Here is a 15232-nt window from a genome sequence, read left to right as displayed (position 1 = left end):
GCCGTCTAGCCAGTCAGACATACAATAACGGTCTCCCCCATCCAATCAGATTATTGCAGAAACAAAACTTGCCACCAATGGGAGGGTCCTCGGCGGAATGATGATCTCGGGTACCGTGGCACATCCTGGTGGTCTATCCAGGAACTTTCACTTTCAAATCAATTACCGGTACTTGGTTATTATTCATCCAATGTAAGGTTGTCTTTTTGATATTTAAAATTTCATGACAAAAGATAATCATCACCATAAGCATGCATTTCACTTAAGAAAATGATAGGCCTATATTTATTTCAGTCAAATAAAAAATAGCCTACATATTATTTTTTATTTAACCTTTATTTAACTAGGCAAGTCAGTTAAGAACAAATTCTTATTTAAAACAACGGCCTACCCCGGGTCAATTGTGCGCCGCCCTATAGTACTCCCAATCATGGCCGGATGTGATACAGCCTGGAATTGAACCAGGGACTGTAGTGACACCTCTTGCACTGAGATTAAGTGCCTTAGACTGCTGCGCCACTCGGGAGCCAGTAGGCCTAACTGTATATTTAAAGATGGAATGCTTAGTTGCTACTTTAATTTTTGGACCTATAAAATAATGATATATATATATATATATATATCCATTACGTTTTTAAGAATATAACTTATAAATGCCTAATGAGCTTTGTTCAACTGTCACACTCCATGAGAACCCAAAATACAAGCTTGTTTTACTCCAATAATTGTAAACAATGTAAATGCAAACAAATACTGAATAGCTTCAAAAAATGGTTAAAACTATAATTTTGATATCATGCATGGTCTGACCTTGCATCCATAGCTCTGTCCATGAATTTGAGCGTGGTTATAGTGCCCATCACTCAGCTCTTTACCAAAACACAGGTGGGGTGACCTGGATTCTATCTTTAAGTAGGCTATACTATTGCAAAGTCATTTTATTGTTGTTCTTCATCCACTTCAGCCAACCGTTTCTCCAGGAGTGAAGTGCTAACTCTGTGCATCATTAGAAACTGTCCATTCAGATGGAAGACTGGGATGTCGTATTTGTATCTGTCCCACCAAACTTTGTTCTCCGGCAGTGTGATATCTACCTGCAGAAAAATATACTGTAAAATAACAAATAAGAGAAGACATTCATTAGTAAATTGACCTTTTCATAATACACTGAGTATACCAAACATTAGGAACACCTTCCTAATATGGAGTTGTCCCCCCCCCCCCTTTGCCCTCAGAACAGCCTCAATTCGTCAGGGCATGGACTCTCCAAGGTGTCCAGCATTCCAGAGATGCTGGCACATGGTAACTACAATGCTTCCCACAGTTGTGTCAAGTTGGCTGGATGTCCTTTGGGTGGTGGACCATTCTCGATATATACACAGGAAACTGTTGAGCGTAAAAAGCCCAGCAGCGTTGCAGTTCTTGACACAAACCGGTGCACAAGGTACCTACTATCATACCCTGTTCAAAGGAACTCCAATCTTTTGTCTTGCCCATTCACACTCTGAATGGCACAAATACACAGTCCATGTCTCAACTGTCTCAAGGCTTACAAAGCCTTCTTTAACCTGTCTACTGCCTTTCATCTACGCTGTTTTAAGTGGATTTAACATATCAATAAGGGATCATTGCTTTCACCTGGAATCACCTGGTCAGTCTATGTCATGGAAAGAGCAGGTGTTCTTAATGTTTTGTACACTCAGTGCATTCGGAATGTATTCAGACCACTTTACTTTTTCCACATTTTGTTACGGTACAGCCTTACTCTAAAATGGATTAAATTGTTTTCTTTCCTCTTCAATCTAAACACAATACCCCATAATGACAAAGCAAAAACAGGTATTTTGAAATGTTTGCAAATGTATAACCCCCCTGAAAATATCACATTTAAATAGGTATTCAGACCCTTTACTCAGTACTTTGTTGAAGCACCTTTGGCAGCAATTACAGCATCGAGTCTTCTTGGGTATGACGCTACAAGCTTGGCACACCTGTATTTGGGGAGTTTCTCCCATTCTTCTCTGCAGATCCTCTCAAGCTCTGTTTGGTTGGATGGGGAGCGTCACTACACAGCTATTTTCAAGTGTCTCCAGAGAGGTTCAATCGGGTTCAAGTCTGGGCTCTGGCTGGGCCACTCAAGGACATTCAGAGACTTGTCCCAAAGCGACTGCTGCATTGTCTTGGCTGTGTGCTTAGGGTCGTTGTCCTGTTGGAAGGTGAACCTTCACCCCAGTCTAAGGGCCTGTGCGCTCTGGAGCAGGTTTTCATCAAGGATCTCTCTGTACTTTGATCCGTTTATCTTTCCCTCGATCCTGACTAGTGTCCCAGTCCCTGCCGCTGAAAAACACCCCACACCGTAGGGATGGTGTCAGGTTTCCTCCAGACATGACGCTTGGCATTCAGGCCAAAAAGTTCAACCTTGGTTTCATCAGACCAGATAATCTTGTTTCTTATGGTCTGAGAGTCCTTTAGATGACCTTTGGCTATCTCTAAGCAGGCTGTCATGTGCCTTTTACTGAGGAGCGGCTTCCGTCAGGCCACTTACCATAAAGGTCTGATTGGTGGAGTGCTGCAGAGATGGTTGTCCTTCTGGAAGGTTCTCACATCTCCACAGAGGAACTCTAGAGCTCTGTCAAAGTGACTATTGGGTTCTTGGTCACCTCCCTGACCAAGGCCCTTCTCCCCCGATTGATTGGTTTGGCAGGGCAGCCAGCTCTAGGAAGAGACTTGGTGGTTCCAAACTTCTTCCATTTAAGAATGATGTAGGCCACTGTGTTTTTGGGGACCTTCAATTCTGCAGGAATATTTTGGTACCTTTCCCCAGATCTGTGCCTCGACACAATCCTGTCTCAGAGCTCTAAGGACAATTCCTTCGACCTCATGGCCTGGGTTTTTGCGTTGACATGTACTGCCAACTGTGGGACCTTATATAGACAGGTGTGTGCCTTTCCAAATCATGTCCAATCAATTTAATTTACCACAGGTGGACTCCAACCAAGTTGTAGAAACATCTCAAGGATGATCAATGGAAACAGGATGCACCTGAACTCAATTTCGTGTCTCATAGCAAAGTGTCTGAATACTTATGTAAATGTACTTTGTCATTATGGGGTATTGTATGTAGATTGATGAGGGGGAAAAAACTATTTAATCCATTTTTGAATAAGGCTGTAACGTAACAAAATGTGGAAAAAGTCAAGGGGTCTGAATACCTTCCGAATGCACTGTATGTGCCATTTAGCAGACACTTTTATTCAACTGTTCAGCAAACTGAGAAACATAACCTCACCCTGTGTTTGTATGGTTCAAGGACTTCTTTTGCTTCATCACACAATGGGCATGGATCCTGGAAAATGGTTAAATATGTATATCAATAGTGCTAACTAATGTATTCCGTGTCAAGGAAAACCTTGAGAGGGACCACTAATATGAATATTATCTGATAATTTACATTACTCAACAGTTCACATTACCTTGGTAAAAAGCGTTAAAGTAGGTAAGTACTTTTGGGAGAAGAGTCTTCTAAGCAGATGAGCAGAACTCTTTGTCCTGTGGAGAGTCCTTGGCAAGACCAAATGCATTGTCTGTCTGCAAAGTAGACAATTACTGCATCAGACATGTAGGCTTGGCATTACTTTATACTACTACTTTATATGCTCTCTGTTACTGGGAGTTGCATTTTTCTACTCACTTATTTCTGAGTGAATGTGTGTTGTCTATCCAGAGCTGAAGGTTGGTAGGCTGCTTCTTAACCAGATGGAAGAAAATGAGCTATGGTCCAGCATTGAATGTCTTGTAATGCTTGTTAATGCTTTATAACTTAAGCTTGATGCCTTGTATGTAATCCATTCATTTTCCAAAGTAATTAAATACACTTGTATTTAGGATTCCATTCTCAGACATTTCTTGATTGCCTATTAGTGTAACTCAAATATATTGTTCTTCCATATTGCTAAATCATCTTTATGGAGTCAGATAAACATTTTAATTGGCTAATTGCTTAGTCTTTTTACTAGTCACATGTGAGGTATTTATAATATCATATATACTGTATATACACAAAATATTACGGCTACAGATATTCAGATATTCTTGTATTTCAAAAACATTTCGATTGCTATAATAACCCATCTTTGCATTGTGAAGGGTGACCAGAGTATTAAGACAGCCATATTTCATCTCCATTTTCTCCACATATAAACTCTAAAGCACTCGGTAAATCTGTCAGAAATCAACTAATTTTTAAAAACAGTAGCGCCGATTGCGTAGGATGTCGCTCTCCTGTTTGGTTGCAATATTTATTTTTAGCGTAGACCTGTGTCTTGAGGTAGTAAATAAACCTACCTCTGTATCTATGTTCATTTTTCTATATGAAATTGTTTTATGCAGTATAAAAATGTATGCACGTCAAAAGCCTGGCAGTATTTGAGTTATTTGTGTAAAAGATTAGAGTTTATGAAATATCTCACCTTTGAGCGGACGAGCAGGCGTGACAAAACAGGGAAAAGGAACGCAAATGTATGTGATACCTATTGGTTGACTGTCATTTTACTTCCTGTTCAAGAGAGTGCCACTATTGGACAATTTTCTGTCCATCAAATAAAGTTAAACCTACACGCGGCAGTATTGTGGAAACGTGTACAATCTGCGGTTACAAAGTTTCCATTCATAAAATGACAAATGACAGTCAGATGGGTGCCCCCATTTGTTAAACAATAGCAAGTATTTAGCCTTTTGTTGTTTGTATAATGACAAACCTTAATTTGCAGTGCATTTCTTTTCCAATCAATATTGATAATGGACATAATTTGGAAATGGGTATTACTTGTAGTATATAGTATTAACAAATAATACTATTTTACAGTGATGACCTATATCCTAGATATTCATACTGTATGTAAACCTCCTCAAAACAATCCTGGTATTGAAAATATGTCAGCTGAAGACTCACTGTCTGCACTGAAATATATAATAATAATAAAGACCTTTTGAATGTTGACAACTAAGCGAGGTCAAGCCCCATCATTTGACACACTCACACACACACACACACACACACACATACACTTTTACCTTATTACACATGTACTACACTTAGTAAACAAATGTCAAAGAGCCAGTATCCTAATAACTCCTCATAATGTAAGTTATTATGTAACCAGACCAGTTTTTATGCAGTTATTTTGGGATTGAATGATCAAGGTGTGCCACACTGAATCCAACCTCAACTTAAGTACAACAATCTGAAACAAATACCTAATGATTTGGTGCGGCTAATCCACTAGTATCGAGAACCTGACTAGGCGACAATGACCAGTCAGGTTGTGTTTTCGAGACTATTAATCCACAGCGTGGAGTTTGTTTGGCTGCTGAGAGCGTGCAGCCACTGCCAGTGGCACATGGACAAGACCGCGCAGCTCTCAAACTGTGTGAGCAAGTGATTTAGCTGTTTTAAAAGGAGGAGAGTAATATAACATAATGTATGTTGTGTTGATGAAACATTTCAAGCCTTTCCACCTTCATCATCACCTGTATCCATTATGTTACTAGGACAACGGACAGTTGTCATTTGATTGTGCCTGTCAGGAATCCCGCTTCCTGAGTCTGTTTCTGCCTGAGATGACTGTTTTTGTTTAAGTGTTGTCTAAGGTTCCTGAACGCACCCTGTCTGGTTGCCAGGCAACGAGGTTAGGCGGGAGATCTATTTATTACCTGCACCTGCATCTCATCAACCTTCTGCACACCTGGTCCTGATCTTCACCTCTTCTTAAACCCTGAGCTGACATCCATTCCCTGCCGGATCGTTAGCAACGAACAGTATGTTGTGCCAGCGTATCAGCCTCATGTTTCCTGAGATAGTTTTGTTGTTTTGTGCTTGTTACTGGTTACTCACTCCCGTTTACTCTGTCTACAGTCATTCTCCTGGAACATTCAACTCCCTTGCCTGGCCGTCGGTGGATACAGTGACTTCATTGGATCAACCCATTTACTCTCATCAACTCACCTCCACTGCCGCTCCGTCTCCTGGATCACTCAAATTACACATCAAGACTACCAATAAATACTCACCTTCATTTTACTCACCTTGTCCTGGTCTGCTTCTGGGTTCTGTCTTAGAGAAGCGTGACAGTGCCTTTATAGACTACACATGTAGCCATAGACTATTCCTTCGTGCAATATGGAATAATTCTCATCAATGACTAATTTACGCCCAGGTGTGCATGGACAGTTATTTCAAAAGTTAAGAACATGTGTTGTGAGAAGTGAGGCGGACATCTTTTTTTCCTTAAAGTTGACATAATATATGTCCACAAGTGCAGCACTTATGAACGTCTTTTAGCAGTATGCGGTTTGGTTGTGTGTCTCCTGTAAGCCTGTTTGCCAAACAGAATATTTAGGCTACTAATGAAAGGTCTCTTTGACCGGAACGTTACATGTTTATTCATGTTCTCTCTGCACTGTGTGCTGGAGCACCCATTCTAGTTTTCACTTTTCCCAACCTGACACTTCAGGTGTGCAACATGTTTTATTTCTACTCTCTTATTTCTGAGTGAAAGTGTGTTGTCTATCCAGAGCTGAAGGTTTGAGGGCTGCTTCTTAACCAGATGGAAGAATAAGATGAGCTATGTTCCAGCAGAGAGAAAATGCCGCAACACAGGATGTGGAAAAGTCAGTGCTGTCCATACTGTAAGGCTCTGTGCTAAACTGTACTGCCATCTATAGGATTTTAATAGCAACAGCACATGAAACTCAGTATCATGAATGCAAGATTATAAATGTGACACATTTTCAATTTATGTTTTGTGGCAGGCTTTAAATCTGAAGAAGGACTCACTGCTTTCCACAAGGACATGAGGTATGCTAATGGTTGAGTGTTCACACAAGTCCCTCTATATTCCACACTGTAGGTGGAAGACCTACACACATTCTTGGATGCCGTCTGACACTGGGCAAACAACCTATAACGTGAGGATGCCTTCAAGGACCTAGTCACACAATTTGAGGAGATGGGCGAACACCCTGTCGTCTTGGCTTTCTCAATCTTGTAGATCATAATTAGGCAAATATAATATAGGAACCTACTTGTTATGGGAGAACACTGGAAAAATGTTGAAATAAAATTCTCTGAATTTATATTTCTCACATTCTCACAAATGCACATTGATTGTAATGTTGATTTCAGTGTATCTGGTTGAAGATGTTGGTAATAGAGATAACTGTTCTCTGTCTTGTCCTCTCTGTCCATGTCATGTGGCATCAGAACTGCTTGAGGCCAATACAGCAGAATGTCATGTTGCCTCGTGAGTCACCCGTATCGTTTGACAGTGAAGACACGTCATGTAAGTTACTACTTCAGTGAAACAGACAGACACAGAGAGAGAGCCGAGAGAGAATGGTCCAAAGACACTACTTTGGACCATGCTACTAATGAATGTCTTGACAAAGGTCTCTTTGACTGTACTAATGTGCTGGAGTACTACAAAATGAATCATCCTGGGTCGTGTTCAGTAGGACACACCGTAGACAAACTGTAAACAAACAAAAAATATTTCTTAATTGGACAAGCCCCCCCAAAATATAATTTGATGCATAGTGAACATGACCCTCCTTAAACAGTATCCAGAAACAGCTTATCTCACTGAATGTGGCCATAATTCACTATAGATGGGGTCTGCACATCAACACTGTTACATTATGGGAAATGTCGTCAAATCTTAGCCCAAAGAAGAGGAGGAGCCTATTAATTAGTATGCAAGTTCCTCCCTCTTGCTGTTCTAACTTTGCTAAAGATGGCTATTTTCTCAGTATACTGTCTTGCTCAGGGTGTCCATCATTCTTCCAGGTGCATCAACAGAATGTCAAGCAGAGGACAGATAACTGTTTTCCAGCAGACAAAACATACTTCAGGATGAAACGACGTTGGTGGAAGAATCCGTGATCGTCGCTTTGCTTCACGCAACGAATGACTCTGTGGAGATGAATGGGAGCTACTATGAACCAGCTCCTTAGGAGAAACTACAAGAAGAAAAAGGATTTGTCCCATAATTTGGCACTTTTATGATAATTAATTGGTTCTGCTTGTTTTACAAATACACTGTTTGGAACCGTTGACACTAAAATACAGGGCAAATAAAGACCACCTGCTCCACAGAAATTCATACTATCTTGTGTGAGCCTTATTGACAGTAGGCCTAAAGAATACATTGTTTCTGAGGTTTGGCAAATGGCAGCGACGAATGACACCATGAATGCACTTATTGAAAAACAACATTGTGCTGCACTGTTTGATTCAGTTTGATTCAATTTGATTCAATTGGCTACAAATTGTTGCTAGCCAGACTCAGTAACATTGGTCTCAATGTGTCCTCCATCTTTAGTAACACTATACGTGATTTTATTTGATATAAGATATTAAATAAAGTAATCAATTGTAGTTCCTTAGAGCCTTATGTTACAACTAGTTATTTTAATGTAATAGTTTCTATCTGCCACTGAGGGGGGCATATACACTCAAACAGAAGCAGGAAGAGAGTTAAAGACAGCTATAGCTATTAGGAAGTTCAGTCATTCTCTTTGGTGTCTTGGTCCTTGACACACACATTGTACATTGGTACCATATAACATACACAACATACACATTCCCAGAAATGGCTTCTCATCTCTCCCTCTCCCTCCTCCTCCTCATCTTCTCCAGAGTCTCAGGTAAGGGTAACATGTTTCTATGAAGTGCTGAAGTTGAGGTCAGGGACAGGGACTGGACACATGCTGAAACTCTGAAGACAGGAACAGTAGCTTGTCTTATCAATAACACTTCCAGTATTATGTGTGTTATAGTCCAGATGGAATGGGATTTTATTGCTGTGAGAATTTGCTTGAATTCCAATCTAATGTGTTTTCTGTTGTGTCTACAGATGCTTATCGTGTGTCTGTACAGACAGGAGGCTCCACCACCATCCCATGTCCTTATACTCATTTGAAATACTGGTGTAAAGGAGAGTCTTTTAATAGTTGCTCCCCTATTCTACGCACTGAACCTCCTAAAAGCACAGATAAGGCCTCAATCTCTGATGACGTCAACCAGCAAACTATCACTCTGACCATGACTGATCTGGAGCCAGAGGACTCTGGACGTTACTGGTGTGCTGTGGAGATCAGTGGTGGACCAGATGTCCGGACAGAATGGATCGACCTATCTGTCACTCCAGGTAAGATCCCTGCCACTCTTCCATTTGATTACATGACTGGTGTTCTGGTTTCATTTACTGATCACTATTATTGTTGAAGTTGACATGAGGAATGTTGGTATATGTCTACTTTCTGTTCTCTATCCATCATATCATCATTATGATATTTGTTACAAAAAAACAATTGATCTCTCAGGACCTTCTTTGGTGTCTGTACCTCTGTGTTCAGGTACTCCAGAACTCTATGTGGACCGACAGCAGGTGACTGGAGTTGAAGTAGGGAGTGTCATTGTAAATTGTTACTGTAGTTACACTGGAAATAGGAAGAGGTGGTGCAGGATTGGTGTCAGTGTCTTCTGTGTGGAGAGGAATTCAGTGGCTCTTGAGGGAACATCAGTGACCCTACAGCTGACCACTGATGCCACCAGAAGAAATGTCTTAATGGTGACTATGAGTTGACTGAAGATGGAAAACACTGTCTGGTACAGGTGTGAAGTGGGAGACCTTATGATGCCTGTTCACATCACTGTCAGACGACAAAAACTACCACACAAAGTACCTCCACTATGACCAGTGAGTAGAGAGCAATCAGATACTGTAGAATTAAGTATTAACCTGGTTTTATCCAGTCTTGCTGGCTGATCATATAAAACAAATTTAATTGTAACATGGTTCAAAGCTTTTGGGAATACTTAGCGGTCCTACCAACAATACAAAGTCAAAATTCCCATGTTGGTGTAAATTAAATAAGCTGGACAACAAGGTCATAGCTTAGCCACAATGTCTTGTACCAGTTCAGTCTACCCTGTGTCTCTCTGGTACACCAGTCATAATACCATTGTTGTTTTTACCTCACAGCAACCCAAGCTCCAACCACTGAACAATCCTCTTTCTCTCCAACTGCTGAGCCTGTTCAGACTGACAACACAGTCCAAGGACTGAGGGGGGCAAGGAGAAGGACACCATGAGGTAATTATCACTCAATCAGCTGGATTTAACACTTACTCTTCCAAATGGATGACAATAGAAATATCAAGAAAGGTAACATTTTCTGTTTTTCACACTAGAATGTAGGGTCCAAAAACACCCTCCTTAAACGTTTTCACACCGAGTATAGGCCTAGACACTGTTAGAGACATTTACCACTTCCTCATATCTCTGTGGATGTAGAAGTAGCAGACTTCTATTCTTGTATGGCCAAGTTTTACACATAAAAGGTGTGAAGAGCTGAACAAATGTTTCCATTTCGTCATAGCAGCAGAAAAAACAAAAAAGTAAAAAGAAAAGTAATGATAATCTATTTCTCTGTGATGTTTTATGGACTGTATTTTACAATAAACTTGTCTTTCACCATCAGTTCCATACATCTAAAAGTCCTACTGATTCCTCTGGGCATGTTGGTGGTGGTGATGGCTGGTGTCCTAGTCACATGGAAGATGTGGAGAAAGCATAGTAAGTATTCATTCTATAATGACTGTAATTTAAAAGGAATACGTTTGATTTTGTAGATATTTTCATGAGACAATCATTATTAAAGTTACCTGTGTACCATTATTAAAGTGACCAGTGATTCCATGTCTATGTACATAGGGCAGCAGCCTCTAAGTTGCAGGGTTGTGTAACTGGCAGGTAGCCATCTAGTGACACTGACTAAGTTCAGGTCAGTCTGATGACCTTGAGATAGAAGCTGTTTTTCAATCTCTCAGTCCCAGCTTTGATGCACCTGTACTGACCTCGCCTTCTGGATGATATCGGGTGAACAGGCAGTGGCTCAGGTGGTTGATGTCCTTGATGATCTTTATGGCCTTCCTGTGACATTGGGTGCAGTAGGTGTCCTGGAGGGCTGGCAGTGTTCCCCTGGTGATGCGTTGGGCAGACCGCAATACCCTCTGGAGAGCCCTGCGCTTGCAGGCAGTGCAGTTGCCATACCAGGAGCTGATACAGCCTGACAGGATGCTCTCAATTGTGCATCTGTAAAAGTTGGTGAGGGTCTTATGGGCCAAGCTGAATTTCTTCAGCCTCCTGAGGTTGAAGATGCACTGTTGTGCCTTATTCACAACACTGTCTGTGTGGGTGGACCATTTCAGATTGTCAGCGATGTGTATGCCGAGGAACTTGAAGCTTTTCACCTTCTCCACTGCAGCCCTGTCGATGTGGATGGGGGCGTGTTCCCTCTGCTGTCTCCTGAAGTCCACAATCAGCTCCTTCGTTTTGTAAATGTTCAGGGAGAGGTTATCTACCGATTATCCGCCAGGACCTTACCTCTTCCCTATAGGCTGTCTCGTCATTGTTGGTAATCAGGCCTACTACTGTTGTGTCATCTGCAAACTTGATGATTGAGTTGGAGGCGTGCATGGCCACACGGTCATGGGTGAACAGGTTGTACAGGAGGGGGCTGAGCACACACCCTGGTGGGGCCCCTGTTTTGAGGATCAGCGTAGTGGAGGTGTTGTTTCCTATCTTCACCACCTGGGTGTCCAGGACTCAGTTGCACAGGGGAAAGTCAATGCTTATTTATTTTGTTTAGGAGACGTTGAGATTACTTGTAAAGGAGGGTTTTGTGGTCCATGCTTTGTCAGTCATTGGTTTATAGGGTTTAGACACTGAAAATGTGTTATGCTGTAAACATTCCTGAGTGTTAATGTCTTAATGTATCTCTTCCCCATTTCAGCTATTCTGCAACAAATGGTTGAAGTGTTTCCAAGCTGTAGCCTACATTATATCATCACAAATTGTCCCTCTTCACCTCTCTCTGTGTTTGTCCCTCCTCTCTCCTAGGCAGAACCAGATGATAATGTGGTCTACAGCTCACTAGCCCAACACCACACAGGTCAGTGTTGACTTATCTCCTCTCATGTACCTACACAGATGATGCTAATCTCTCAACAAAGAAACAGACAAGACCATACAATACTACTGTATGTGTACAATACATCACTCTTTAGTTACACACTTGTTTATCCTTATCATACAGAGAAGCTGACTACATTGTTATCATTATTTCTATAACATGCCTGTATTGTGCACCAAACTACTTTCTGTCCAGCAGAGGGAAGCAACACAGCAGTGACTGACTGAGTGAAGATCTTGGTCCTAAAGAGTCCTTATCCTGGAAGGACATCCCACTCCCCCTCCTGTGTCACAACATGAGTCATGACTATCTATCTGCCTCCAACATGCTTCTTCCCACACCTCCTAACCCACCTGTCTCCTTGTTGTGTCCATAAACTACTGAAGACAGTCTGCTGTGCTTGTTTTGATTATCACCACATATGTTATATTAGTTAATGTATGTACCTCCAACCTACTCCAATGCTCTTTTCCCTTGTCACTTTTTCCCCACAACACCATCTTATTGATCTCATGTATCTAGTCAAATGTAACTGATCATGATCAAATATGAAAATTAAATGCACAAGCTGTGTAACAAAATGAATAGCTCATGATGAATGCAAAATGGATTGAAATTCGTATTGGTGTATTAATAGTGGGTTAGAACTAGTCCATAAAATGTAATTATTTCTATCTGCCACTGAGGGGGGCATATGCACTCACCATGACTGCTCTGGAGCCAGAGGACTCTGGAAATTACTGGTGTGTTGTGAAGATCAATGGTGGACAAAATGTCTGGACAGAACAGTTTGACCTATCTGTCACACCAGGTAAGATCGCTGCAACTCTTCCATATGATTACATGACTGGTGTTCTGCTATCACTATTATTGTTGAAGATGACATGAGGAATGTTGGTATATGTCTACTTTCTGTTCTCTATCCATCATATCACTATAGTAATATAAAACATATATATTTCATTAATATTGATGTTTTATTCAGATTTTTCAGCTAACTGTTACACACAGTTTACATCATTGTCACATCATAGTCAACATAGCTACTTGAACTAATGCATTTGTAAATGTTACGGGTGTGTACTGGAGGCAAAGTCAGTTTTTTGGGCTACCTGTACTTTACTTTACTATTTATATTTCTGGCAACTTTTGCTTCACTACATTCCTAAAGAGAATTATGTACTTTTTACCTCGTACATTTTCCCTGACCCCCAAAAGTACTTGTTGCATTTTGACAGGAAAATGGTCCTATTCACACACTTATCAAGAGAACATCCCTGGTCATCTCTACTGCGTCTGATCTGGCGGACTCACTAAACACAAATGCTTTGTTTGTAAATTATGTCTGAGTGTTAGTGTGCCCCTGGCTATCCGTCAATATTTTTGTATTTTTTTTATTGTGCGTCTGGTTTGCTTAATATCAGGAACTTTAAATTATTTATACTTTTACTTTTGATACTTAAGTACATTTTAGCTTTTCCATTTACTTTTGATGCTTCCGTATATTTAAAACCAAATACTTTGACTTTTACTCAAGTAGTATTTTACTGGGTGACTTTCACTTTTACTTGAGTCATTTTATATCAAGGTATCTTTACTTTTACTCAAGTATGACAATTGACTACTTTTTCCAACACTGATGGTTTGTAGAAGTAGCAGAATTCTATTCTTGTATGGGCAAGTTTCACACATGAAAGGTGTGAAGAGCTGAACAAATATTTTCCATTTAGTCATAGCAGCACAAAAAGGATCATACAAAAATGGTATTATCTTAGATGTTTTATGGACAATATTTGACAATAAACAGTCTTTCACCATCAGTTCCATAGATCTAACAGTCCTACTGATTCCTCTGGGCATGTTGGTGGTGGTGATATCTGGTTTCCCAGTCACATGAAGCAGTGGACGCATCAATTCAGTCTACAAGTGTAGACCTAATGACAGTCACAAATTGTCATTACAATCCACGTAGGTGTTTTGTAACCGATGTTTCTTTCCATTCATCAAATTGCAGGTGCGCAGTGCACTGTTTGGATGCTGGAATGATTTTGTGATTGGAGGAACGTTAGCAGGCCGCCTACAGGAGCACCTTATTGAAGTGATTGTTTGACATTCAGATGGAAACATCATGACTGGTTGTATTTCTGCCACATTAAAAGGTAATGCATGTTAAAAGTGATTTGACAAATCTTTACTAGTCCTAGACTACTAGGCCCACAGAGATCAAATATGAATAGAATAGGGATTGTATATGTAATTCTATGATTAAACCTTGGTTTAAAAAATACACAATTTGTACAGTAGCTCTATTTGTTCTTCTGAAATATGAACACAGAAATACTGGACATTTTTAACTCTTATTATGATGACGATATGACAAAATTACAATCATGGTCTTGAATTGGACTTGCATTTTTCTGGTCTCAGTCTTGTCTCGGTCCCCTCGTCCCGCTCCAGGTCTCAAACACAACACTGCTGGTATCACTATTATTGTTGAAGTTGACATGAGGAATGTTGGTATATGTCTACTTTCTGTTCTCTATACATCATATCATCATTATGATATTTGTGGTCAGTTATAAAAAAAAACACTAGATCACTCAGGACCTTCTATGGTGTCTGTACCTCTGTGTTCAGGTACTCCAGAACTGTGGACCAACAGGAGGTGACTGGAGTTGAAGGAGGGAGTGTCATTGTACATTGTTACTATAGTGACATTGGACGTATGTGGTCCGGGATTGGTGGCAGTGTCTCCTGTGTGGAGAGGAATTCTGGGAATATAGATGGAACATCAGTGACCCTACAGCAGACCACTGATGCCACCAGAAGAAAAGTCTTAACGTTGACTATGAGTGGTCTGAAGATGAAGAACAATGTTTTTCACATGAGAGTTTAGGGCACAAAAACACCCAAACACACTTCCTCAGACTCTGTTATAGAGACATTTACCACTTCCTCATATCTCTGTGGTTGTAGAAGTAGCAGCATTCTATTCTTGGATGGTCACTTTCCACATAAAAGGTGTGAAGAGCTGAAAAAGTATTTCCATTTTGTCATAGCAGCACAAACATATACAGATGACAAAAATTATGAAAAATAATGAACTTGCTAAAATAATACACTTACTTGGCCAATAACAATATATAACTTCAAATCAAGGACTAAGGCAAAACAGCCCACATTTACACTAGTCCTC

At 40.5% G+C, this 15232-nt stretch overlaps 1 protein-coding gene, 1 long non-coding RNA gene and 1 pseudogene across 2 annotated transcripts; 2 read left to right on the top strand and 1 right to left on the bottom strand.

Moving 5' to 3' along the window:
• Positions 1-330: 330 nt before the first annotated feature.
• Positions 331-4420, bottom strand: c01h5orf63 (chromosome 01 C5orf63 homolog). Its single transcript, NM_001140697.2, is given in 5 exon segments — positions 331-1109; positions 3290-3346; positions 3474-3588; positions 3692-3747; positions 4345-4420. Coding segments are annotated over 5 exon segments (417 nt in total). The 5' UTR covers positions 4363-4420; the 3' UTR covers positions 331-938.
• Positions 4421-8648: 4228 nt separating this feature from the next.
• Positions 8649-9755, top strand: LOC145850337 (CMRF35-like molecule 5; annotated as a pseudogene).
• Positions 9756-9914: 159 nt separating this feature from the next.
• LOC106571194 (uncharacterized) lies at positions 9915-12426 on the top strand. Its single transcript, XR_014378940.1, has 4 exons — positions 9915-10154; positions 10543-10637; positions 11964-12015; positions 12235-12426. It is a non-coding gene; the product is annotated as an uncharacterized LOC106571194 (long non-coding RNA).
• The last annotated feature ends 2806 nt before the right edge of the window (positions 12427-15232 follow it).

Source organism: Salmo salar, chromosome 01 (assembly GCF_965601325.2).
Source record: "Salmo salar chromosome 01, fSalSal1, whole genome shotgun sequence".
NCBI classification, from domain to species: domain Eukaryota; kingdom Metazoa; phylum Chordata; class Actinopteri; order Salmoniformes; family Salmonidae; genus Salmo; species Salmo salar.
The sequence above is the reverse complement of the archived record's forward strand: the minus strand, read 5'-3'. Positions and strand labels throughout refer to the sequence as shown.